We start from the raw sequence: 24,858 nt of genomic DNA on the forward strand, positions 1-24,858 counted from the left end.
CTTTGCACAAAGTTCCCTGAAAAGACAAGCTCCAGATACTGCTGCTTGCCCACAGCTATGCATTTGGGAGGGGGTTGTCTATGCTGCTTTGTGCAGATCCTCTTTGACCCTTTCTTGGCCGCGGCAAAGAATGAGGTGCCAGGCACTCTTTTAGCCTGCCATTGTGTGCCCTGGTGATCTTGAACCAGTCCCCTAAGCTTTCTCTCTCATTTCTGCCTATGATAAAGAGTCCCTATCATACATGGACATTATGAATGTTAATCAACCATTAGTTCTGAAGCATGTGGAGGAGGAAAAGTGATGATGATGATTATCCTCTATTCACATTCTTTCTCTCTTTGGCTTTAAAATCTATTTGGCCCAAAACTGCATGAACAACATGGTTCACTGGCTAGCTTGTGCCAATGCCTCCTTGTTGGATTAGTACACTCCTTATATTTATATAATAGGCTCTTTAAGCAGTTCATACTCTTTATATTTGTATAACAGGCCCTTTATGCAGTTGACCTGGTCCTGTGCGTTCTCCTAAAGTGGGGAACAATCGCCGGAGCTCTCCGGGGTCAGTTCAAAGCTGTGTAAAAATGTTCCCGGTTGCAGTTCACATGAGTTTGACCCTCCACGAGATTTGCTTTTAGTATTAGACGCAAACTCAACTGAACTCATGTTTTGCCCAAAGCGTTGTTAACAACTACAAATGCGCCCAAGGTTGTTAGGAACTTAACAAATCTAGATCCTATTTGGCAACCCTGATTACCCACCCTAAATGCTTCTATTAATATCATCCCTCTATTGGCATCTTTAGCAGAGTGGCTTGGAGAGTATGTCTTTGCAGGCTTCTGCATTAGGAAAGCTGTGAAGTCATTACCAAGAATGATCCTACTGCCAAATCCAGGTTTCAGAGCTGTGCCTCGCAAGCCCAGTGTAATCATTCGGGCATCGAATAAAAAGCTCAGCCTTCCAGGCGCAATAGCAGATGACTCACAAGCACAATCATCAAAGTCCTTTCTGGCTTTACTAGCCATGCATCTAAACTTTGAGGGGCAGGTTGGTTGGGATTTGCAGAACATGAATCCATCAGTAAATATTTAATTGCTACCAGATACAAGAGTGGTGAGTAGATGGACATTGAAATCAAGAATCAAGGTGGCTTTCTTCCTGTATCAGAGCTGTCTAAGTGGTTCAACCATGGTCGACCGTGGGGCTAAAAATTCAAAGCAAGCAGTGGCAGTGGTGGTAATCCTCATGACTGCCGGAGATGACGGACCGGTGGAGCCAGCACCCAGGAGGTTAATGCCCCTGGCAATTAGCATTTCCAGGTATAGATCCTGATTGAGGCCACCTTTCAGTGGTTGTGGGGCAAGTGGTAATGGTGTTAACCCCGTGAGTGCTGGTCACCCTAACCCCTAATTTCCAAGTTGAAAATCCTGTTGGGGACACTTTCAGAGGCAGGACCAGTGGTAGCTGTGTGGTCGGCACACAGGAGCGAACACCACCATCACTCGTCCTGCCACCAGAAGTGGGTCATGCATCCCACAAGTAGCCTCCAGGTCCAGACCCAGCTCACCAACCCAAAGGATTTGGACAGCCCTGCTCTCTACTATAGACGTGTCCTCTCGTAGTATAAACAATGTGCTTATTTAAAAAAAATTAAAAGTGAGGAGAAAATGTTGAATCTGTCCCCATTTTTCTTCCCTGAAATCCTGACCAAACTCAAACAGCTATTCAAAACTGGGGAAAAGGCAGCATTTTCCTCTGTTCAGCTATTGAAAAAGTGTCGCAAATCCTAGTTTTTCCACCAAAAAAAAAATTAAAAATGCCATTATCAAGAACCTATGTCACAAGACATAGGGATGAGTCTTGGCTTTGCTGAAGGTAAGGGAAGTTTTGTCATCAACTCCATCGAGCAAGGATTTGTGGGCTGATATTTGACTTTGCTGAATGCACGTCCTATCCAGGAAGCTTTGCATCTGCTAAACTGGTAGCGTCACAAATCGGAGGCATTTGCTGTATTACCGCGTCGCGTCCTGGCTCTGCATTTTGGGGCTGATTTGCGTTTGTTTGCTTCCAGGTGTTGGGAGAACATGATCGAGTCCCATTACTGGTGGATCATCAAAACTCCTATTCTGTTTTCTATTTTGGTAAAGTATCAGCAACCTCTGCTGGCTGCAAAGCCTTCTTTATTGAAATCTCTTTGCCCAGGGGATGCATACATGGGCGCTCTCTAAACACAGTGGAGAAAACAGGCTGATGAGACAGCAGCCTGGACCTAGTGCCTCGCCGATGAGGGTGAATTGCCTCTGGGCCATAAGCCAATCTCTGACTAATGAGGGTTAAATGGTAATTGTCCTTAGCAGCCTGTTCTCCCATGGTTTGTTGCACCTTTCTCAGAACTGCAGCAGGTGGGCCATCTGAGAGGAGGAAGGCTTTCACTGAAGGGTTTGAAGTGCAGGTGAGACAAATATTTGGCCAAGATGCTTTAGACGGACAAGACCCTGCAAGGGGCTGAATTAGATGTAGCCTGCACCCTTCCGGCCCCGCTATTTTTGTATGGCCCTATGAGAGGGATTGCAGTCAGCTCATGCAGGGATGGATGGAAATGTGAAAACAAAATCCTTTAATAAAGCAGAGGGAGAAAGCTGTACTGCAAAGCTGGTGGACTTGAATCCCAGAGAAAGAGGTATCGTGGCCCGTTCAATGCATGTTACCCCAACTCTGAGAAAGGAGGACACGCACTATTCAGAACAGATTAATTTCCAGCGATACATAGAGCAATCTACCCATCTGCTTAACAGCTGGATCATTGATGCATGCACGCATGACCCGTATTGATCAGCCTGTTACTTGCAATGAAGCAGCTCCCTCTCTCAAAATACGTGATGACGAAGAGATGTTGGAAGCAGGTTGTCTGCCCCAGCAGCTCGACCCTGATCCCACCTCTGTGCTTTCTGTCAGACCCCTCATTTCTCACCTCTTCTGTACATTTTTCCCATAACCATTCTCATTTTCTCTTGGACGCAGGGCTGCCCTTTACCATTTTTTTAATTTGTTTCACATACAGAGCTCAGCCCAGGCTCACCTTAAGGTTTGTAAAGCTTCTCTGATGGAAGATGCCTGTAGGATTTGATAACAAAAATGATCACTTTGAGCTGGCATTTTGCATCAGCTAGTAGAGTCTAGGAGGAAATCAGATTGCTGCTGTGGGCTTCAAGGGCCATTTCTTGAGGACCTCAGTTTAATTCCCATTGAAATCATTGGGAGTCTTGACTTGTAGGTCCTTCAATGGCATTTAAAGATAACCATGCAACCCTAGGGCATTTCTGAAGAGCCCTATTCATTCAGTCCCTATTGAAGTCCATACAGCTTCTCCATTTGCCTTTGTGTTTTGTGAGCCAGGACCCGACTCACAAAATCAAATGAACTTAGTCCATTTTTGCTTTGATTTTCCTCAACTGAACTCGGGGAGGGAAGGCAAAGCAAAGCAAAAGAAACGAAGAGTTGTACAAAACGAGATCGGTCTTCTGCATCAGCTCTGATTGTGCCACAGACTTATCATTATGCTGTTCACAAAGCAGCCCCACCTACATCAACACCCCTGCTTTTAATAATCCCTTCTTGTTTTATTAATCTAGCTACGCTGAAATGAAACCCTGAGCCTGACACCCATCAAAATACATTACCGAAAAAAACTGTAAATGAGATTTTCCATTTCTCAATATAAATCTTATCAAGAGAAATACACCCCATTTCCCTGGATGGGAGAGGGGCGAGTATTTTTTTTTTTTTTTTAAACTTCAAGTGTTTTTTGTCAGCACCAAACAAGCCCCATCTGTTCATACTGATTTTCTTCAGTAACCATTGCAAAAATCAGTCACAAGCTATCACCCAGCCTGTCACGGCCATCCATCTACCTCGCATCGAACTTGTCCTCTTCATTCTCAGCCCTCCTAAATTGACTCGGGCAGCATTTTAAGCCACAAAGCAGCTTAGGAAGTAACTCAGATTTTAAATTCACTTACTACATGCTCACACACTAATTAGAGTGGGCTTTGTATGTGCAGATGTATATGCTCGCTTGATAATTTTTTCCCTTTCCTCCCCCTTCCCAGTCTGAGGCAAGTCATTATTTTTATAAGCAAATAGATGTGGACAGAAATTGTGATGAGCAGCATGGAGAGAGGAGGGCACTTAGCTACTGCAACAGCTTAACCAAGCGGTACAGTAAATTCTCCATCCCATAGAGCTTTTAAAGCCCGAGTAGATGTCTAGCTAGGAGATAAGGACTCCAGTTTATCCACAAGGGATTGGGCTGAATGTAAAATCAAGTAACCTGCATTGTGCAGGAGATCAGCCCAGATGATCGCAGTGGTCCATTATACCTTTTGGATCTCTGAATCCATATAAAGAAGAATCAATTGGAGTTTCATATAGGTTAAAGCAAGGGGGGTTTATACTCAGACTGTTCCAGGTCTTGCAGGTCCTCCTTGCTGTGTTTCACCTGCTCAACGGTGGCAAGAAGTAGCAGCATGGTTCAGTGGGAAGGGCACTAGTCTGGAAGTCAGGGCATGCTGGGGCCTGGTCTGGATGCCTGCTATATGATGTTGGGCAAGCTACACCTCCATCTCTATGCCTTAGTTTTCCCCAGCTAAAGAATGGGGCTAAGGTGGCTTGCCTACCTTGAAGGAGATGAGGTCCTTGGATGGAGGGCGCTAGCTAAGCCCTAGCCATTATTTTGATATCCAAGGAATAGCCTGGTCTAGCCTTGTAGGACAGGCAGCCAACCAGGTTTGTGGCCTATTGACCAAGCTGGCCAGCAAGGATGTGAAGAAAGCATGCCCCATGGTATAGATTAGGATCCCGGTTACCTTTCTACCAGACACCGCTTCATATGCTTCCTGACTCGCTGCACTGTCCTCAGCCTTGGACATGCCCGGCAGCGGGTCTCCCGCCACCAACTACCGTCTCTCAGCTAACCCAAAGGCTCCTTTCCTGCCCCGCCGACGGCACCCCTCGCGCAGCAGGACGTCGTGCAGAGCTGTGCTCTATGGGTTTGACATCATCATACTTGGGATGTATGTCACAAAGTCCCAAGAAGGCTGATGTCAGGCCCAAGATTGCTGCCATCCTGTCTTGGTTTACCCTGTGCTCACAGTGGGGTTCTCCGCTCATGGCTTTTTAACAGCGGCTCAGTCCATGACCAAATCATTGCAGTGAATGGAATCCCCTCTAACAGCTGGTTCTTTCCCCTGAAGAGAGGGATTGTGGGAATTTACAATCCTTTTCCCTTTCCTTTCTTCCCTCCACGCTAGGCGAACTTCATCCTCTTCATTTGCATTATCCGTATCCTAGTCCAGAAGCTGCATTCCCCAGATGTCGGACGCAATGAAACCAGCCAATACTCGTAAGTCCTGGACTCCGTTTTTCACTTGCATCGTACAGCACCGGTGAGACTGTTGGGCTGGTCTGTTTGTTTGACCGGATGCATCCTATCTGGCCAATTTGGCTGATTAAAATCAGAATCAGGTTGGGTCGATTAATGCTGTCTGAGACAAGTAAGATAGAAGATATGCTAAAGTACCTTTGCAACTTCACTTAGGTGGACCACGAATCTTGCTCCTAATAAAGAAATGAGCATTATAGTGATGCTTCAAGGCAGCACTTGGCTTGTAGATTCACCAGTCACTGGAACATAGGACCTACCCTTTCCTGGGAATTAGGATCAGTGGGCCCAATTTTCACTATTGCAGACCTTCAGAGTCTATCTAGAATCCACGAAACTGCCAATTAATCATTATGGGGAATTTCTCCCTAAAAATGCACTCACGGTTACCAAATTTAACCACGTAGTTGGAATCCTCATTTATCAGGAGGTCTTTGGGTTTCAGCCTCGCCTTGGACTCAAAATGCTCAGCGTGGCAAGGATCTGCTTTGTCTGGTAACTGCTGGATCACAGATTTTGGCTAAAGACCCAGAGTTTAGGGGGAATTCATCAGGACCTCATTGCTGCCTCCAAAACCAAAGGTTTTTGGGCAGCTCTGTACCCTGGGGCACAACAGTGATATTGGAAACGAGAGAAAACAACAGAGGTGACCCACAAGCCCCGGTGAAAAGAGTCCTTAAGCTTTTCTGCTATCTGGAATCCCATAGGGTAGATTTCTGGTGGAAAATCCTGGCATTTGACCTTAATTTTTCCATCCTGCAGCTGAAGTCCATTGTTTCCAGTTCTGTCGTCACCGCCTCGTATGCATTATTGGCCCGTGTCCTGCTTATTCCATCCCTTTAATGTATTCATCGTCAAATAGCACATCTCACCCTCAGATTACGACAGCCCCGTTGAAGGGCTAAGATTAAATCAGCATATTGAAATATGTCCTAGAACTAAAAGCATGGCCAGAAGGCCATTGCAGATCCTTGACGGGGCAACCGGGTCCTATTTATCCCCATGGGATTCTTTGTGCGTATATACATCCCCAGACAGCATTAGGTCCTAGTACCGAAAGAGGCAGCACTGCACTTTTTAATTTTCCCACAGGGTTAATTTAGGTGAGAGCTACCAGGATGTCCTGATTTTACCCAAGGAAATAAATACAGAAGGAGAGATGCTACTACAAGCTTCCCCACGTTGTTTGCCAGTCGGCCCCTAGAGAGAGTGCCTCTTAAACCAGTATGACTTCTATAATACGTATCCCCTCTTAAACCAGTATGACTTCTACAATATCTACCCCCTCTTAAACCAGTATGACTTCTACAATATCTACCCCCTCTTAAACCAGTATGACTTCTACAATATCTACCCCCCTCTTAAACCAGTATGACTTCTACAATATCTACCCCCCTCTTCCCAGCCTGGAAAGGCTCCATTAGTTTAAGCAGAGCTTTCCATTCATTTTAATCACAGGGCAAGCCTTATAGCCAATGCAGACAAACCCCCCTGCCACCTGTAATAGTGCCTGTTGGGATAGCTGGTCATCTGTCCACTCCAGCATCTCTCATACAGGTGTGCAAACCAGTGTGAGCTACAGCAGATTTAACACGTCCACCCCAGAAATACAGCAGTAAGGATGCTCTGAGAGCACCCCTGGCACCACGCTCACGGCCCTAGCTGAGGTGGTGGCTTGGAGATCTCCTAAAGCAAGAGCCGGGGGACAGGGTTTATTGCTTCAGTAGCGAGACTAAGCACCCTGCTGCTTCCAAGCAGGCACTCCCTTCCTGCTGATCTCCTGATCATTTCTGTTTAAATCCCTTTAAAAATCAGGTATTTCCAGTGCTGCTGCCAACCACAGGGTTGGAGACTGGATGACCTGAGAAAACTATTCCAACCCTGTTTTTTCATGATCTGCAGGAATTCTTCCTGCCAGGGCTGTAATAAGACTCTGCTTTCACTCTAAAGAGCACCGGGGTCTCAGCAGTCATTCCCTTTCTCTTCCCAACACTGATATTGAGGTTGACACATTGACAGCATCTTTCAATTCTTGCCAGGTCCACTTCAGCCCAGGGCTGGAAGCCCAAATGCACCACTGACTCTCTCATTAACGCTCCAGGCACTGAGCTGTGCATTAAATTATTGCAAACTGTAATGGAGCTCTTCATTAAAAATGCCTTTTGAAATCACAGAGCATCAAGCAGCAAAAGAAGAGCAGCATTTCAGGTGCAACAGAAGAGCAAATGCTTTGTTTTCTGTAACAAGCAGAGCTAAATGAATCTGACTGGCATTCTCTCCCTTACCACCTTCACCATGGGAGTTATTCGAGTGCCTTCCAGCTGTGCTTTAAAGTGTGTCATATGTGTTCATTTTGTCTCATCCCCTGCTCAGAGGAGAAGAGGTGTGTCTGCTACCTCGGTCTTTGGTACATATTCTTTTTCATGCATCTCTTCCCATGTATGTGTTAGAGAAATCAGCTTAAAGACTGTCATTTGGTGTGGAGGTCAGGGAGGTTTGTGCTGCTGTATAGGTTCATACCACAATCTCAGCCTCCCACAAAGCTCTGCACAGACTAGCTTTGCCCTCCCAGTAAAAAAATAATAATAATAAATCCATTGTGCCAAGCCATTATTGATCATGAGAAAGCTTTAGGTGGTCTTTTAGGTGAGACTGGCCAGGGAGCGCCTGGAAGGTAAGGAATAGGACCTTAAACCTGACTCAGGCAAGTCCCTGGAAATGCATCCCCCCGCCTCTCCCCCTCCAAATATTAATCTTGCCTAAGATCTGTCACCAGCAGCTACTTTTCACCTAGGTGCTGACTTTAGCTGGTTTTTAGGGGCCTGAGATGAGGTCTGGGGAAGCCAGTGTGAGTCTTCATTTTGCACCAGACACTGTGAAAGCTGGGAAATTGTGTTGGCAGACAGCATTTGACCCAAAGGGTGTACATACCAGGGTCTTGTCTGAATAATGTTGGCCCATTAGCCCTCCCATTAATCCTTTTAATTCCTATTAATCATGAAAAAATGGGTGCTGAGGGCAGAGGGATGGCTGAGATATTGTAGATGCAGAGGTTGCAGGTGGAAGGACTATTGCTCAGGACGACACGGCTTTGGTTTCCATGTCTCCCATTAGTTGCTGGGAGGAGTGACAGGACTGTTTAGTGATCACAGGTGCCAAGTGCCTCTTGAACTGCTTTAATTTTTATATTTCATTTGACATTAGTTGGTTTCCCCTAGTAATTAGGTGTGCAAAATGATCACCCGCTCTTAATTAGGGCTCTGATTATCCTGTTTGGTGCCATTACGCTCTACTGCTGCTCATCCTCTCCTTTTGGAAACGTTTGCTGCTCAGCAGCCTGTTATTATGCCGGGCTAAACATACCATTTCTTCTTCAGAGCCTATAATTTTCAGAAATCCCAGGCAATTGAAGACAAGAATGGATTACACTCGGCTTGTAGAGAGGAAAAATGATCTCAGGCAGGAAGGAAGAAAAGACCTCCCCTACAGTCAACAGGAATAACCATGTCATGTTTTATTATATCACCTCTGCCTTTGAAACTACCAGCCTTCTGCAGGCGGAGGGCAAAGACAGCTCATTTACTGCTGAGACTCAATTAATGGCATGCACGTTGCAACAATGATTATTAGCGAGGGGGAAATGAAGCCTATAGAAATCAGCACGAGCCAGGTGTGCAGCTCGTGTGAATTGGCTGGGCTTTGTGGAAGTCAGTGGAGCAATGCTGGGTTTTCCCCAGCTGCGGGTGTGTACGTTTATTATGCAGGCAGCTCCAAATCCCCAAAGGTATTTAAGGATTTCAGTGGGAGGTAGACACCAAAATACTTTGGAGGATCTGGGCTTCCATTCCTTTCCTGTAATATTACCGATCGCCTACGTTGTCAGAGGTTTGAAATGCCGCCCATCGCGCAGGCTGAATTTCATTTCATAACAGAGCTCCTCCTGAAAGACCCATGTGTAGCATAAAGACAAAGTACTCCAGCTTTAGGACCGCAACAAAATGTCCCACTGCCTTGTCCTGTTCCTGCTGTCTCCCTTCCCTTTATGGCTCGTGTTTCTCTTTCTAACAGGAGACTCGCCAAGTCCACCCTGCTGTTGATCCCACTTTTCGGCATCCACTATATCGTCTTTGTCTTCTTCCCACCCCACTACAAAATGAAAATAAAGGTCGTCTTTGAGCTCGTTCTTGGTTCCTTCCAGGTAAGCTGTCCCCTGCGAGTAGCCCGAGGCCAGGGAAGAACCGGTCAGGTCTGTTCCAACCCCGAGAGACTCAGAGAGAAACAGGGCTGGAAGGGACCTCCACAGGTCATCTTGTCCAGCGCCCAGCTTGAGGCAAGATCATCCCTATGCAAACCATCCTATAAAAATGCATGATCTAAACTGTTAGCAGAAACACACGGTTCGAATGAACATGGGAATAAGCAGAGAGTTTCACTTGGTTTCATTGGGTTTCACTTCTTTACGCCCAGCCCTGCTCTCATTGAGGTCTGCGGGGATTGATTTCAGGGAAAGGCATGATTTGGCTGGTGTTTTCCACTCTCCTACTGCCTTTTGCCTCTGGAAATCCCAGTCTGTTTTAGCAATTATAAGCCAAGTCTTGTGGTCCTTATTTAGCTCCCACTCAGGGCAAATGGCTTGGGATGGGAGGCAGAATTTCTATTGACGTCAGTGAGATTTTTACCCGGTGAATTTTGACCATGAGATGCCTGTATACTGAAATACACACTTGGCTTCACTTTGATCAACACTGGCCTCCCACTGTGAACAAAGACATGGATTCTGCATGATGATTACCACTTCTCCATGCCCTTCTTCCCATTGTATCTGTTCATACCTGTTTCAGACGGTTTGCATTCTTCAGACTTAATAAATGAATCCAGGTTTTATCACACACTAGGTCAGTGGTTTTCAGCCTGTGGTCTGCAAACCCCTCGGGGTCACAGACAATGTCTAAGAGGTCCACAAAAGATGACTATAATCAATCAAAAATATGTGAATACCCTCACTTACAATTCAAAGGGGTCCGCACCTCTATTCAGAGTTCCCAAAGGGGTCCGCACGGCCATTTAAAATTTGTTAGGGGTCTGCAAATGGGAAAAAAAGGTTGAAAACCATTGCACTACGTGATTTATAAACTTTGATCAGCAGTGAAGTGGTTAAAGCCAACATTAAATTCATTATCCTTTAACAGCTAAATTAACTCTTTCTAGAGGTGAATGGGACAGGTCAGAGCTATTGCATAAAGTAGACATTTCTTATTTGGCTTATACTAAGTTTCTGTTTCCAGTGCAATCACAACTCTAAGTAGTAGAGAATGACTATGTTCTTTTATAGTTAAAAGCTGAGATAATGGACAATAAGATGTTACCCTAAGAGAAGTCACAAGATCATCAACTGGATGTAATAAACCATTTTAAGCCCCATGCTGTAGCCACAAAAGTCTGCCCCAAACTTAGGCACTGCATCCAGTGAGCAGGGTGACGGCACAGCAGTTTCTGTAGTCAGAAACAGGGCTGGCATCACAAGCCAAGCGACCATGTATCCACATATAGCTAGTTTAAGGGATGCAGCCTTCTCTGCGATTCCCACGAGGAGCACAGACCAGATTGGGAACAGGGTGTGCTAAGCTGTCCGCCTGGCAAATTTGGCATGCCAGACTATAGCGGCCTTAGGCACTGTGCAGTTCCTCCTAAATCGAAAGCAGTGCAGCCACATTGTATAGCACTTTGGGGGGGGCTAATTAGCATGGATGAGTGACAGAGTCAATCAGCCTGACCCTGCACTCATTAGCCAAACGACTGCACGGACCCACCGCTGACGCTTCTGATTTAAGGGGCTGCGTTCACAGAGCCATGTTTCATGGCACTGCTGCCTGACGCATCTTTGCCTCCCCAGTTTGCACTGTGGGGACATAAACATTTCTTGGCAACGTGTCCTACATCCAGAGCCCTGGCTGCAGGTAGAGTCCTAGAAAAGCACCGCATCCGGCACCCTGCTCGGGGAAGGAGCGCCCCTGTTGAAAGCATCTCATCCAAGCTGTCTTTTAATAAAGTTCAATGTGACCTTGAGGTTTTAACACCTGTTCCTTCTCGCCTCTCTCTCAGGGCTTTGTGGTGGCTGTCCTCTACTGCTTCCTCAATGGTGAGGTAAGAGCGGCTGGTAATGAAGAAGAAATGGGTGCGTGAGAAGGGCGCTCTGAGAAGTGCTCAGTCCCTGACCGCAGCAGGTCGAGGAACGGGTCCAAATGAATCGCATGTTAGAGAAAAGCAACCAGCCCATTTCTCTGTCCTGGTTTCCCTGCTCTGCTCAACAAAGACGTGGGGTTTTCCATGTTGATTTTAGTGTATGTAGCACCCAGCTCTTCATTTATCCACAGAGCAATCAGCATCAGGGGGTTTCCCCATATCCTCCCAAGGTCCCTCAACTCTGACCTGAAGTGGGGTGAGGCTGTAGTTTAGTTTCCAGTCCCTTGTCTCTCCATCTAAAACCACTGGGACTTTTGGCCTTGATTTCAAGACATTAGGATCAAAACCACTGCCAGCTTGGAGACTAGACAGTCATGTAGCCCTGAGTACTGGCCCACCACCTTCTGGACTGAGGCTCTGCAAACTCATTTCACAAAGCTGCTGAGTCTGATGAGCAGAGTTGGTAAAAACTTTTAGCCCTTACCGATTTGAACAGTAAACCCAGCAGTGATGGGAAGGGAGCAAGCATGAAACTTAGATCTGGATTTGCATTTCATCTCTCCCATCAGATCACATGATTAGCTTAGATTTTACTCCTGCTCCATCTTTAATGCTGCTTTTAGCAATTCTAAGATACCTTTCACTCTCTATATATGTGTATGCACGCACACACACACACAATTTCTACTGCGCTTCCTGACCAGAGTGTGCAAATCATCCTCTAATTCACACCATACTGCACCAGCCCTCCCTGCAAGGCTAAGTGGACATGCAGTAGCTCTAGGTATAATCCCATGGTTGCTGATTGCTTGAATCTTGATGCAAAGCCCTGGGATGTGAATGCAAGGCCCCCTGACATGCATCAAAATGCTCAGCTGCAGCACTCCACAAACCACGCTGTCTTTTTCAAAAATAAGCATTTCTTTGAGGACAACGAGGCTGTGGAAGAAAACTGTTTCCTAACTATCTTCCCAGAGCAAAAATCTGTTCTCTCTGGAGTTCAGCAGTCAGGCTCCTGATAGCACTCCAGTGTGTTGCCCACAGCTCATGGCTCAGCTTGGCCAAACTTTGGTGATTCATCCCACTACTAGTTACTGGGCCAAGTGCTGCTTATGTTTTGAGGAGCCAAAAGTTTTTATCAACCGGTGTGAAATCCGTGGCCATTGTAGAACGGCCCCTTCTGGCATTAAAATATCGAAGGGGCCTCCTTCTCTTTCTCCAGCTTTTCCCAGTGAGTATCCTTGACTGCATGGAGAAGAGATTCCCCCTAATCTGGATTTTCACTGTGGTTACCTCTATAGTCAAAACCCTGCTGTAAGTTTTTTAAAGGACTTTAAGGATCTAGCTCCCCCCTGCATGCTTGGGTGTCAAGCCAAAGCAGCGGATAAGATGTCCTTCATTTCGTTTGCTTTTCTCTCCTTCCTCAGGTCCAAGCCGAGCTGAAACGGAAGTGGCGGAGGTGGCATCTGGAGAGGTTCCTGGGCTCCGACATGAAGTATCACCACCCTTCGTTAGGGAGCAACGGTACGAACTTCAGCACCCAGATCTCAATGCTCACCAAGTGCTCTCCAAAGACTCGCCGGTGTTCCAGCTTCCAAGCAGAGTTTTCTTTGGTCTGATGGGACGACCCACCCCAGCTGGGGCCACCCGAGAGCGAGAAAGAGGGAGACCACCAGGAGCGTAACGTGAGCCGAAAAGTTATTTTTAAACAAGACACTCCCCGTGAGTCAACAAAGGACACAAAACTGGAAAAGCCACTGATGTCCTGAGCAAGACGGGACAAGCCAGGATGCAGAGATGTGTTTTGTTTTGTGGGGGGGGTTGTTAGACTTTTAACTACAAGCTTAACCCCTTGGTCGTGGGGAAACTCATGAATTGGCTACGGCGGCTGTAGCCATCATCGGCTATGATGGGGAAACTCATGACTTGGCTATCAAACGTGTGCATAACTCCAGCAAGCGTGGGGACTGCTGGGGAAGTATCTGATACGCTCATAAACAGAGGGCGGGGGATATTTCATGAGTTCAGAGACGGCTTCTGTGAAAGACGGATGCTTTTTTTTTTGTTGTTTTTAAAGTGAGCCAATTGGGGAAAAAAACCCACAAAAAAAATGTTGCAATGTGCCAAGGGTCTGACTGGTAAAGGACCATAGTACAAGGAAGGTATCGCAAGTAGGGACAGCTTACGAGAGACTGCAGGATCATGCATTTGCAGATGCAGGTACATGAGCTGTCACACCAGAAAGCTCTCGTAAAGCTGGAGTCGGCGTGGGATCTCCATCCCCGACGGTCTGCTTTGCCCGCTGAAGTACCACCGCCGCCGACGGTTCCCCCAGAATGTAGCTTGCTGAGAAGCTAAACTGTGAATGCCCTTTTCTGCACTATACTTGTTAAGGGTGACTCATTTTTATTTTTAACAGGAAACGATAGCTTTGCATGTCTAACATGTTAAAAAAAAACAAAAAGTGGGGGGGGAGGGGGGGGCGGGGTCCAATTGCCAACTCAGTAGCATGGTTACGTCATCCATCCCGATTAAGCTGCTGTCAATCTTGGCCTATTATTGCGACAGGACTCTGAGGACTGGGGAAAGAGCACTGGTTTCTAACAGGCTGGTACCTGAATAAGGCACTCTGGGTGGGAGGAGGAGATACCAAATTCTTGCAGTCTTTAACTGAATTAGACCCACTGTAAGGAACCGCTGTGGAGAACAGAGAATTGGTTTAAGAGCAGCTGGCACAATGGTATCATCAAAATAAAATTATAACTGCCACTATAGGGATTAGGAAATACCAAAGGAAAGATGATGAAGCTATTACATTGGAACCACTGAAGCAGAAATCAATCTGTTTTCATCCCGCAATGAAGGTATCATTAGACCTTTAGAAAACCAGGTCTGATACGTACCTGCCGCCTGTTTGCTAACAGCTTTTAAGTTTACATATTGGAGATTACTTGAAGGGTGTCCCCAGCTCCCTGCTTTTTCTTTACATGCTTGGGGTGAAAATGTTGTTCATACGTGCCAGACTGGCACCCTCTAGAGACTGAAGTCCTCTGCTCTCTCCAGTCTCAGATCTGCATGAGCCGTGGCAGTGCAAGTTTCTCCCCATGTGCCGCCGAGTCCTTTGGCAAGGTGTCTTGTTTTAATCCGTAGCCTTGGTTTGATACGAGTGCAAGTCACTTGGTTTAAAATGACACAACTCTTAAGTTACCTCGGTGTGTGTTTGATGCGAGGTGGGGCCTGCCGTGGATCTTTCAATAAGAGATGCTCACATTTGGGGATTGAGTAGAGCACATCCAAGTGTTCTTTGTCAATGGGCTCGTCTTTGGTCGGGAAAGATTTCTACCACCTTCCCTCCATTAAAAATAATAATGCTGCATTAAGAAGGCGATATGGGCTCATTCTATCACGAGGCTGCCAAATGGAGGTCTCCTACTGTATGTAAAGGAATACATCTGGTAACGGGACATTATGTGATGGAAATGACTTCTTTAAGCTTTGCTTGGCAGACGTCGCGATTCTGTACAAAGCGATTGTATCGTTTCCTGCAGGACGGCTGAAAATCCCAGTCATCCAACTAGTCTTCTGTTGTCTGCTTTGTGGGTCCCACCGCAGCGGCCCAAACTCATTCCTGGAGCGGTGGCTGATGTGAATGCCTCCTGTATGTAACCAAGAGCAAGGTTTATGGCTTGGTCCACTGCTGCTCGCTCTGATGGCAATGGAGAAATGCCTTTAGGTGCCAACGTCCAACGTATAGGTGGCACTGAGATTCTCAGAAACCCCCATCCAGCTACTGCTTAATTCTGAGAACATTTAAAAGTTGCTCTAATTGGTTTAAATCCCTAACATGAGACCGAACCACCTAGTCCTGACACTGCCAACCTGTCCTAATTCACACCTATGGCCCAGTGGCCATCGTAAACAAGGTACTCCCCTGACCGTCTGGCCTACCCAGTCCAATCCTGTAGTCATTTTTTGGAACTTGCTTACCAGTACCAGGCTCAAAAAGAAGGCAGTGAGGAGGAGATGCCTTCATTATGCCTCATTTTATAGCAAGGATTGAACCCAGGTCTTCCATTTATCAATGAATGCCCTAACCAATAGGCTATCCCTGTCCCTTAGTCTTGCCTATGTAACTAGATCCTAGTTATCTTCTGTTTACTAAACACTAGATTACAGCATTAGTGGGCATGTCTATACACATGCTTTAATGCACAGTAGACTTTTACTGTGCATTAAAGCTGCACGTAAAAAACCATGACGTTATGCCAATGCACAGTAAAATGGCCTGCACATTAAGCATCACTAAAAAAGAGTGCAAATGCACTACTGCACATTAGCACAGCCTAATGCACATTAATTTTTTACCTTATGCATTAAATTTAGTACCTCCAATATATTAGAAAAGGTGCATTAATGCATGTGTAGACACACCCAGTCTTACTCTTTCTCTGGCCTTGTGAAAATGTAAGTACTCTGTCCAGGCTGGAATACAAGAAATTGGAAGAGGTCCACCCCAGAATACCCAACCGCTTTGTATTTGCAACATTCAGCTGGTTCAGCTCCCTGCTCCAAATCAGCCATGGGAGGAGTTTTAACCTGCCCCCACTGCATCGTCTATGAGTTATCTAACTGCAAAGCAGTGAGGTAGAAGGAAGACACCACCACCACCTCAATTTTCAACCAGATAATTCCTAACCTGACCTATATGCTGAACTACAGGAGAGGGTTCACATCTTCCAGGTGGAGAGAGATGTCTTCCTCCCCCTGGAATTAGGCAACTAACTCTCTGACAGGGTTGGCACTTAAGCCCCAACCTATCTCTGCCCTTTCCAATGGTTTAGATGGATTCCCACTCCTTGTGGATCCCATTCCTAAATACATAACTTGCCTCATGCATTTGATAAAAATCCTATAAAAATCCTAGGTGCCTCCCTCTGGGAGCTGGGGGCAAAGCATGTAAATTGAGCATCATACTACAACCCTTAAGTCCATTATTAGACTGAGCCCTCAGACTTGTATTTGGATTTTCCCATCATCTGTGGGCCTCTGGCATTCTAGGCTGGGGTAGAGAATGAGACCCCGCATGGGGTTGGTTCAGTTCGTTAGGTTTATTCCTTCCCAGGGAAGAGCACGGAAGCATTTTTCAAGCCCTGTGCTGCTATGACAGGTACATGCATGTCAGCTGATGAAAGATGGTCTGTTATTGTATAAAGGAACCTCTTTATAAGATAGGGAAAGGACCAGCTATGGACAGATTTGACCTGCCTTGATTCAACAACCTAAAGTTGCAAATGACTTTACATGGTTCCTAGTGAGGAGGTGCCTTGTCCCCCTCAACCATCATCTCTTCCACTGCCTGATTCTTCAACTCCTTCAACCTCCCATTGACTTGAAAACTTGCCCGGTCCCTTAAATCATGTTCACGGTTTTTTTGACGTGAAGCTTTAATGCGCAGTCAAATAGTCTACTGTGCATTAAAGTGCACGTGTAGCTGGGCACTTGCACCATTGCACATTGCATATAGGTACACAGAGGGAGATAGCATAGGGAGCAATACCAAAGGACAAGTATAATGGGGAGAATGTATTTATCTGCTGGAAAAAGTGGTAAATTTTGGAGGTGCATAAAATCAGAGGGTCATAGGGTTGGAAGGGACCTCGAGGGTCATCTGCGTGAACCCCCAAAGGAAAAGTGTATGGAAGTTAACTCTATGATCAGATCTGAATGAAGCTCTGCTAACCTGGAAACATTCTGAGACTTGTACACATTTGCACCAGAGTAATGTGCATCCATTGTTGAATACTGAATATAATTTATACTGAGATCCAGAGTGGACAGAGAGCAGGTTATCTTCTTAAATTGCCTCACCGCAAAGTAGCGGAGGAGCCAGCAGCTAGCCTGTTTGCATTGGGCAAAACAGCTACCTTTAACATAAGCTGTAGACATGCAATAGCTACACTGATGTAACTTATACTAGCTTAGTTTTATCCCTAATACTTGTAGGGGTACGTCTAGACCAGAAGAGGGAAAGGTACCGTAGTACAAGGGTTTACATTATCTTCTCATTGTTTACAGTAGTATACAGGTCAGTTAACACCCTCATAAATGTGTCCAAACCCTCGGTTTTCACTGGACTACTTTGCTGCATAAGCCCAGTTCAGAGTAGCCTGTCCTTTGGTTAATTTAATGCTGACTTTCTCACATCTGTGCCTCTTGTATCCAGTGCCGCTGTCATGTGAATTGTCTTCTCTCTAGTGTCACTGGAATGTATTCATGTTTCAAACCAGAGCTGGTACAACACTATGTAAGTCCAACCAGCCAGGACTCTCATTAACAAATTGTCTTGGACCGGAAGAGAGTGCTTCCAATTAGGAGCGTAGGTTTATCTATGATCCTCTCTTGGTCTGTAAAAGAATGCTTCTGAGTAGGATCATAGGTTTATAGGAAAGTAGGGCTGGAAGGGACCTCCGAGGGTCATCTAGTCCAGGCCCCTACTCAAGGCAGACTCATCCCTAACTAAACCACTTCAACCACACGTCTGTCCAAACTGCTCTTGATAAAACTTCCAAAGATGGAGATTCCCCAACTTCTCTAGGTAGCCTCTTCCAATGCCTGACCATCCTCAGAGTCAGAAAGTTCCTCCTAATCTCCACCCTATGTTTCCCCTGAAGCTCCTCACGCTTCCCCTCCCTTGCACCTAGTCCTAGGTTTGTTCACGCTACCAAATCTACCTGTATAAATGAAGCACTTTGTTCACAGATGGATGCATTGAGTTCTGCCCTCCCTCGAGCTTCTCTGCTCTGATTGTGAATGTGCCAAAATTTGCAGAGACTGGGGAGTAAAATCCAGTGCTCCCTTCCTCCCAGTATAACCTTGCACTTTTCATATACACAAGCCTAGCTACAGCGGTCTATGGGCATGTACACAGGTCTCCATGCCACATTCAAGGCTGCTGATAAAGTCCTACCCATCCTTCCCACTGTGCACACTCCAACACAGTAATACACCCCCTAGGAGCAGTCAGCGATCTTGAGATTGGCAATGGAAGGACATCCTCAGGGCATCCTCATACCCTCTGTTCCAGGTTGTGGCATCCAAAGTAGAAGTCATTAAAAAAAAAACAGGGCTTTTTATGCAGCCTTGAAAGAGCAGCATGGAGTTAATATCAGTAAACCCCATATCTCCTTACCATTGTAGAAAAACTTAGGGGGCCCTTTTCCCCATTTATACTAGTATAAAGCTAGAGGGACTCCATACTGTCATTCTAGGGCAGTTGAGAGAAAACCCAAGGCCCAGACAAACTGCTCAAACTCTGAAGGGTCTCCAATGTGGGAGGGGCAGGGAGTTGGTTTTTAATGATCTCAGCAGCCTCACCTTTTCTCCTTATGTCTCCAAACCCAGGATTTAAATAACAGCCTCATGGCAACTTGAAGTTACTTAGCCATGACCTGTTGTCCTTTCCCTTTAAGATCTATGGAGAAGTAGGGGATGGTCATGGAGAGTATCAAGCGCCAATGGTTTGTCTGAATAGCTAAGTCATCACTTGCATGCAGTAACTGTGTGAAATACCTCCCAATGGAGAAGAGACCCCAATTTTTCAGCTGGCTTATATGTGGTACCATACTTATCACAGGCGTCTCAAGGGCATGACTATAGAAGACTAAAGGTAGGGACCAGAAGCACCTTCAGTTCATCTTAAGGGGGAAATCTAAGGGCTACGTCCTCTGCTGGTATAAGTGGACTTTGATTTATACCAGCTGAGACTTGGGCCCAGTTTCTTGATACTGTAAACATGTACATAAAAGGTAACAAGAAAAGCACATTAAAATACATTGACTTTTGATACCAGGTGGACTCTAAAGAGACATTCAAAAAAATGTGGTTGAAATGCCAGAGCCCTCCCAACCATTTTTTTCCAAACGAAAAGGTTTCAAATGAAACTCAACTTGGTCTTGTTGTTCAGGAGCTGGCGTTGTGCGCCCCATCTCCTCCTCGCTCAAGGCGCAGGCATCTCTTTGTCTGTAAATAGGCTTTCAATATAATGAGTTCTGGTTGAATGCAATGCAGATAGTCAGTTCAATCGCCTCCCTAAGACCTTTAATTTATCTACACGCTCGTTACTTATTCTTCATGACCATGAGAATCGGCTGCCGCTCCTGGGGCAGATGTAAATGCTGCCATGTTTTCATGACTTTTTACCTTGTGTTATTTATTTAGTTCCAGCTCTGTACTGTAAATACGCAATGGATTGCTCTCCTGTTTCCTTGCCCGTGTATTCGGTTCATCTCAGAAGCATCTCCTTGGTTTCCAAGGGAATACTTTTCTGTGGTTGCCAGTGCTGAAAGCAAGCAATAAACCAACATAAAGGCATTTTGTGCACACTTCTAAACTGCAAGTTGATTTTTTTTTCAGTCTTTGGGGGGACACAGAGAGCCGGGGAAAATTCCCCAAGAGGAACCGATCTGGCAGTACACTGACGAAGAAGATGCTCCTTCATCCCATAGATGGTAACGATGTCCTGTCTTGCACACTAAGCATGATGGGCCATGTCTGTATATCATGGGAGATTTTCCACAAGACGTGCTAGGGAATTAAAAGAAGCCACAGCAATTTCAGCACAAGTGACACTCCATACAAGACACAATGTCACTCTGTGTGATTTGGTGGCTGGAGGTGAAAGGCAAGGCGATGGGGTGGCCTTATGGATGACATGGAAGACCACTGCCCTGACTCCTTGTAACTATTAAGAAATCCCAAACTTTTCCTGATCACTAGGGTTGTGATAGGCAGGTGTCCTGGACAAATTCCAGGCGGCTACCTCAAGCGCCAACCATCTGTTCTAGAAAAGTAAAGGTTTCCTTTCTTCATTTTCTATGTGGGAGTGACGTTTAATGTAAGTGGGTTATATTCTCCGATAGCTGTGTTCCGTCCCAGGTGTATCATTAAAGGACGAGGTGATTTGTGCATGCACATATGTGTGAATACACAGTTACATATACATTTACTGCTACACACTTAGCAGATGCTGGCCAAACGCCAGTCACTTTGTGCAGAAAGCTGGTAGATTCTCCCATGGGGCACTGGCCAGAAGAGACTAGTCGTAAGGCTACTGTAAGTTATGCCACAGACTGGTCCGGTCCCTGGCCAGGGCTTAAGACTGGATGATTATAAAGATGGCTTCAAGACCTTTACCTCTTTCCTCTACCCCATAATTACACACCAAGCACCTCTCAGATAGACTGGAGAACTGAAACTATATCAAGTAAATAGAAGCAAATCGTCCAACGGTGGTATGATTGATATGTTTAACTTGCAACACCCACATTCAAGCATGCAACTGTAGCATCCGGTGGGGTTTTTTAAAGCAATATCCAAACCTACCGTCATTTCATGTTCTTCATCACACTTAGCACTTACAATGACAGTGGATATGCCCACCACTGACACAGAAGCAGCTTTTCAGCAGCAGAGTGCAAATCTGCCTGGATTGATTTCAGTCCAGGGGTGAACTAGCTAAAAGCTAGTTCAGAGATTGCTACAGTGCTGTCACTGCAGAGTAGGCAGCATTTACAGACCCAACGTTCCCAGTTGCACACAACAGTAGTATCTATGCTGATGCTCAGTCTAATTATCACAACTGACCGTGTCTGTACACATAGGGAGCATCTACACGGAGTGCTTAGCTGTGTATTAGCATAGTTTACTGTGAAGTAAGCATGTGCATCTACACATGCACATGCTTACTATGCAGGAAACCTCCCTAATGCTGAGTAAATTTGACACCTGCAAATGCAAGTAGCAAATTTACTCAAGATTAGTAACAGTGCAATAGCGCTCATGTAGACGCCTGACCGGGAGCAAAATCTGCTCCTGATCAGCCGTCCGCTAGGGTGCAGGAAATAGCTCCCTGCCCCTGGGAGCCACCTGCTGCCAGGGCAGGCTCTGCCCCAGGAGCTAGGTGGGAACTGTGTCCCCCTGCCCTGGCAGCAGGGAGCTCTAAACCCCCTGCTCTGAGATTGGGACTGGGGGGTGGGGGGCTGGGAGACCCTCATCTGCTAACGCCAGCCCCACGACTGCAAGACTAGTGCTAGGAGACAAGAATCTCCCAAAACCGGGCCCGTGGTCGCCGAGTTAGCACTGGGAGTTCCCTGCTGGTTCAGAGAAGCTCTGCGCTCATGGAGCTGGGCAGGGAACAAGTCCCACAGCCTGTTCCTCCCCCCAGCTCCAGTCTCACAGAGCAGAGCAGGGAACAAGCTGTCCAGCTTCTGCCCAGTGTGCAGGGTGGATGCTAAAAAGTGTCCTGGTCAGGGACAAGCCCCAGCCCTGTCCCCTGATCAAGTGATTGAGGCACAGGGCTTGAAAAGAGCTGCAGGGGTGGGGTAGGTCCCAGCCCCCTGTCCCTCCCTGGCAGCTCTTTCCAAGTCTCCTGCCCCTGATTGAAGAGCCAGACCCAGGAGCTCCCTGCTGCCAGGGCAGGGGGACATTATCCCTTCCCCAACCCCGCAACACTATTTCCTCTCCCACTGCTCCCTGCCAACCCCTGGGCTAGCACCGAGGGAGAGCCTAAAGCACGCCTAGTGGCAGCAGGGGCCCTTTGCAGAGCTGTAGGAAACTTGGTGCAAAGAGCAGCTAATCTGCTCCCTAAACCCTGCATGTGTAGATGCCTGCCTGAAAGCATAGAGAGTAGCTTACACCAGAGTAAACTTAGTCCAGCTCAAATGCATGTGTAGACGCACCCATAGTCATTAAAACTGTACCATGCTAAAAGAAAACAGACCCAGTTCATAGTCTGTAGGAATCAGTAGATACATGGGCAGTTAGCTACTGTGCAGGTATAAGAATGACTTTCAAGAGAGCAACGGATGAGCTTGGGACTAAGCATTGCTCTAAAAGCCTGCCATATTAGTGAGCTTTACAGTCAGAATCGTTAGGTCAAGTGAGCTGTCTAGGTATGTGTTTATCTACTTCCATATGTGCCTTGATTCTCCAACGGGATGAGCACTGAGTTCAGTCGGGCTAGTCTACCCTACTACACCACTGAAAAATAAGACGTACCCAAATATGCATTTAGGAGATGAATCTCAGCATGCTGGTTTAGACAGTCTCGGCTCTCCTTGCCAGATCAACTGCCCACTTTAATGGGATTCTATATGGATGTGAGGATTAGCAATAATTCATACCAGTGCAAAGCCTTTATTTACATAGATCACCTTTGCCTCCCTTTTCTTTATCTATCTTGGTCTTCTTGGATGAGTCGCTCTTCAGAACAGGGTCTGTGTCACTCTCTGTCTTTAGAAAAGCACTAGTATGCAACCAGGCACACACATTAAAAGCGATTATACGTATGATATTTAGTAATGATGAGATTGTTGCCAGATCACAAGGTCAGATCCTTAGATCAAGTATGGAGCTTTGCCGATTGCCTGAGCTGAGCATCCAACCTGTAAAATGAGGTTTCATCTGCAAGTACAGGTGACCAATTTCAGTCACAGTCCGCAATAGCTCATATACAACGGCAATTTTTTTTGCTATCTTAACTGGTGTTGAGTAGTGCAGGTGGCGTCAACAGCATCATTGTATGGAATAAAAGCAATACTTGACACAAGATAGCCCATGGCTGGAAAGATGAGATCAGTCAAGTCAGTCCAGTCCGTGTCTACAGAAATAGTAACGTACATTAAAACTCATCTTTCATCTGAAGAAGACTAATCGCTGCTCAAACATTAATTAACTTAAGTGGCTTTGCCCAAGGTCACCAAGAAAATCTGTGACAAAAATCAGCAATAAAATCAATGTTCCCTAATTCCAAATGTTATGCTTCAAGTATCAACCCGTCTCTCCTCATGTCTGACGAGCCATCATGTTAATGAATGGATCAGAGTGATACCTTTCTAGCGCGCACAAAAATATAGAATCATAGAAAATGAGGGTTGGAAGGCACCTCAGGAAGTCATCTAGTCCAACCCCCTGCTCAAAGCAGGACCATCCTCAAATAGATTATCCCAGCCATGGCTATGTCTAGCCAAAGCTTAAAGGATTTCTTAAGGTGATCTCTTATTCGATTGTCTATGTAGTTGAGATAAAATTAGACAAGCTTTCAAATGCAAGACATTCTTCCTCAGGTCTCAGGTTTGAGGAAGAATGTCTTGCACTCAAAAACTTGTCTAACTTCATCTCAACTACATAGTTGGTCTTGTAGCCCAGGAGGGGCCAGGAAAGAGTGGGACCAGATGGGTCCAGAGGCTCAGAGTGGAGCCAAAAGAGAGAGAGACCGGATAAGAGGTCTGACAGTCCAAGAGGGGCCGAGTACCAACGGGGCTAGACAGCCCAGGAGAGGCAAGTGTTAGCAGGGCCAGGTGCCCAGATCTCACTGGCCCAGGAGCGGGGCCAGGACCCAGAGAGGGGTCAAAGTCTGGGGAACAAAGCTGGAGACCAAAGTCTGGGGGAGGCACCAGATCATCAATGGGGGTGGGGGGTTCCCCAGTGGCCGATCGCAAACCAGAGGGGGGGGTCCCCCCAGTGGCTGATCGCCAAGCCAGCGGCAAAACCAGAAGTGCACTTTTGGTTTCATGGCTGGCACTTCCAGGGGGTGCATGGCTGATCGAAGGGGGTGCACGTGCACCCACATGCACCCCCTACATGTCACCAATGATTGCTATGGTGCTGTGCTTTAGTACTTCCTTTTGGAAGTACTAAATCATGTCCCATGCATGCACTGCACAGGTAGATCTCCCTGCTATGTTGCGTAGCGGCACGCTATACCCAGGGAGTGTCCCACTACGGCAATGTAGGTGGCAATCACGTAAAGACAAACATGATGGCTACATTGCTGTAGCATGCTATATGGTGCCATAGTGCATCGCTACCTTGCTGTAGGGCAACATATCGACGCACCGTCTATGAAGAAGAATCTGTGCCTACGACTGCACCAATGTTGCAAGCCTGGAGTGAGAGAAGGAGCTTTGCTCTGTTTCTTTCCCGTGTTCCCTCTTGTTCTCTTCTCTGTTGCAGCTGATTCTGTAATTATTATTGTTCCCTGGTGTGTGTTTGTTGACATTATTATATTAATATAGTCTTGTGGCTTTTAATCTAAATTGAATCTGTTGAGCTCTTCTAAGCCTTTCATAGCACCAAGTTAGAGCCAGGCTGCAGATTTAGACCTAGTGAGAGCAAGCCCTCCAACTTTCATTTACTGTGTCGTTGCACTAATTGGCCTAATTAGGTGATTTGCAAATCTG

At 46.3% G+C, this 24,858-nt stretch overlaps 1 protein-coding gene across 2 annotated transcripts in view; it reads left to right on the top strand.

Moving 5' to 3' along the window:
* LOC102564825 (vasoactive intestinal polypeptide receptor) overlaps positions 1-20,009 on the top strand; it is a 175,431-nt gene extending 155,422 nt beyond the window's left edge. For both annotated transcript variants that reach the window (XM_006269009.4, XM_059729231.1), the window contains exons 9-13: positions 2,069-2,138; positions 5,307-5,398; positions 9,506-9,635; positions 11,540-11,581; positions 13,048-20,009. In XM_006269009.4, the coding sequence (XP_006269071.3) occupies positions 2,069-2,138; positions 5,307-5,398; positions 9,506-9,635; positions 11,540-11,581; positions 13,048-13,239 (526 nt within the window). In that variant the 3' untranslated portion in view covers positions 13,240-20,009. The remainder of the gene's footprint in view (positions 1-2,068; positions 2,139-5,306; positions 5,399-9,505; positions 9,636-11,539; positions 11,582-13,047) is intronic.
* The last annotated feature ends 4,849 nt before the right edge of the window (positions 20,010-24,858 follow it).

Source organism: Alligator mississippiensis, chromosome 5 (assembly GCF_030867095.1).
Source record: "Alligator mississippiensis isolate rAllMis1 chromosome 5, rAllMis1, whole genome shotgun sequence".
NCBI classification, from domain to species: domain Eukaryota; kingdom Metazoa; phylum Chordata; order Crocodylia; family Alligatoridae; genus Alligator; species Alligator mississippiensis.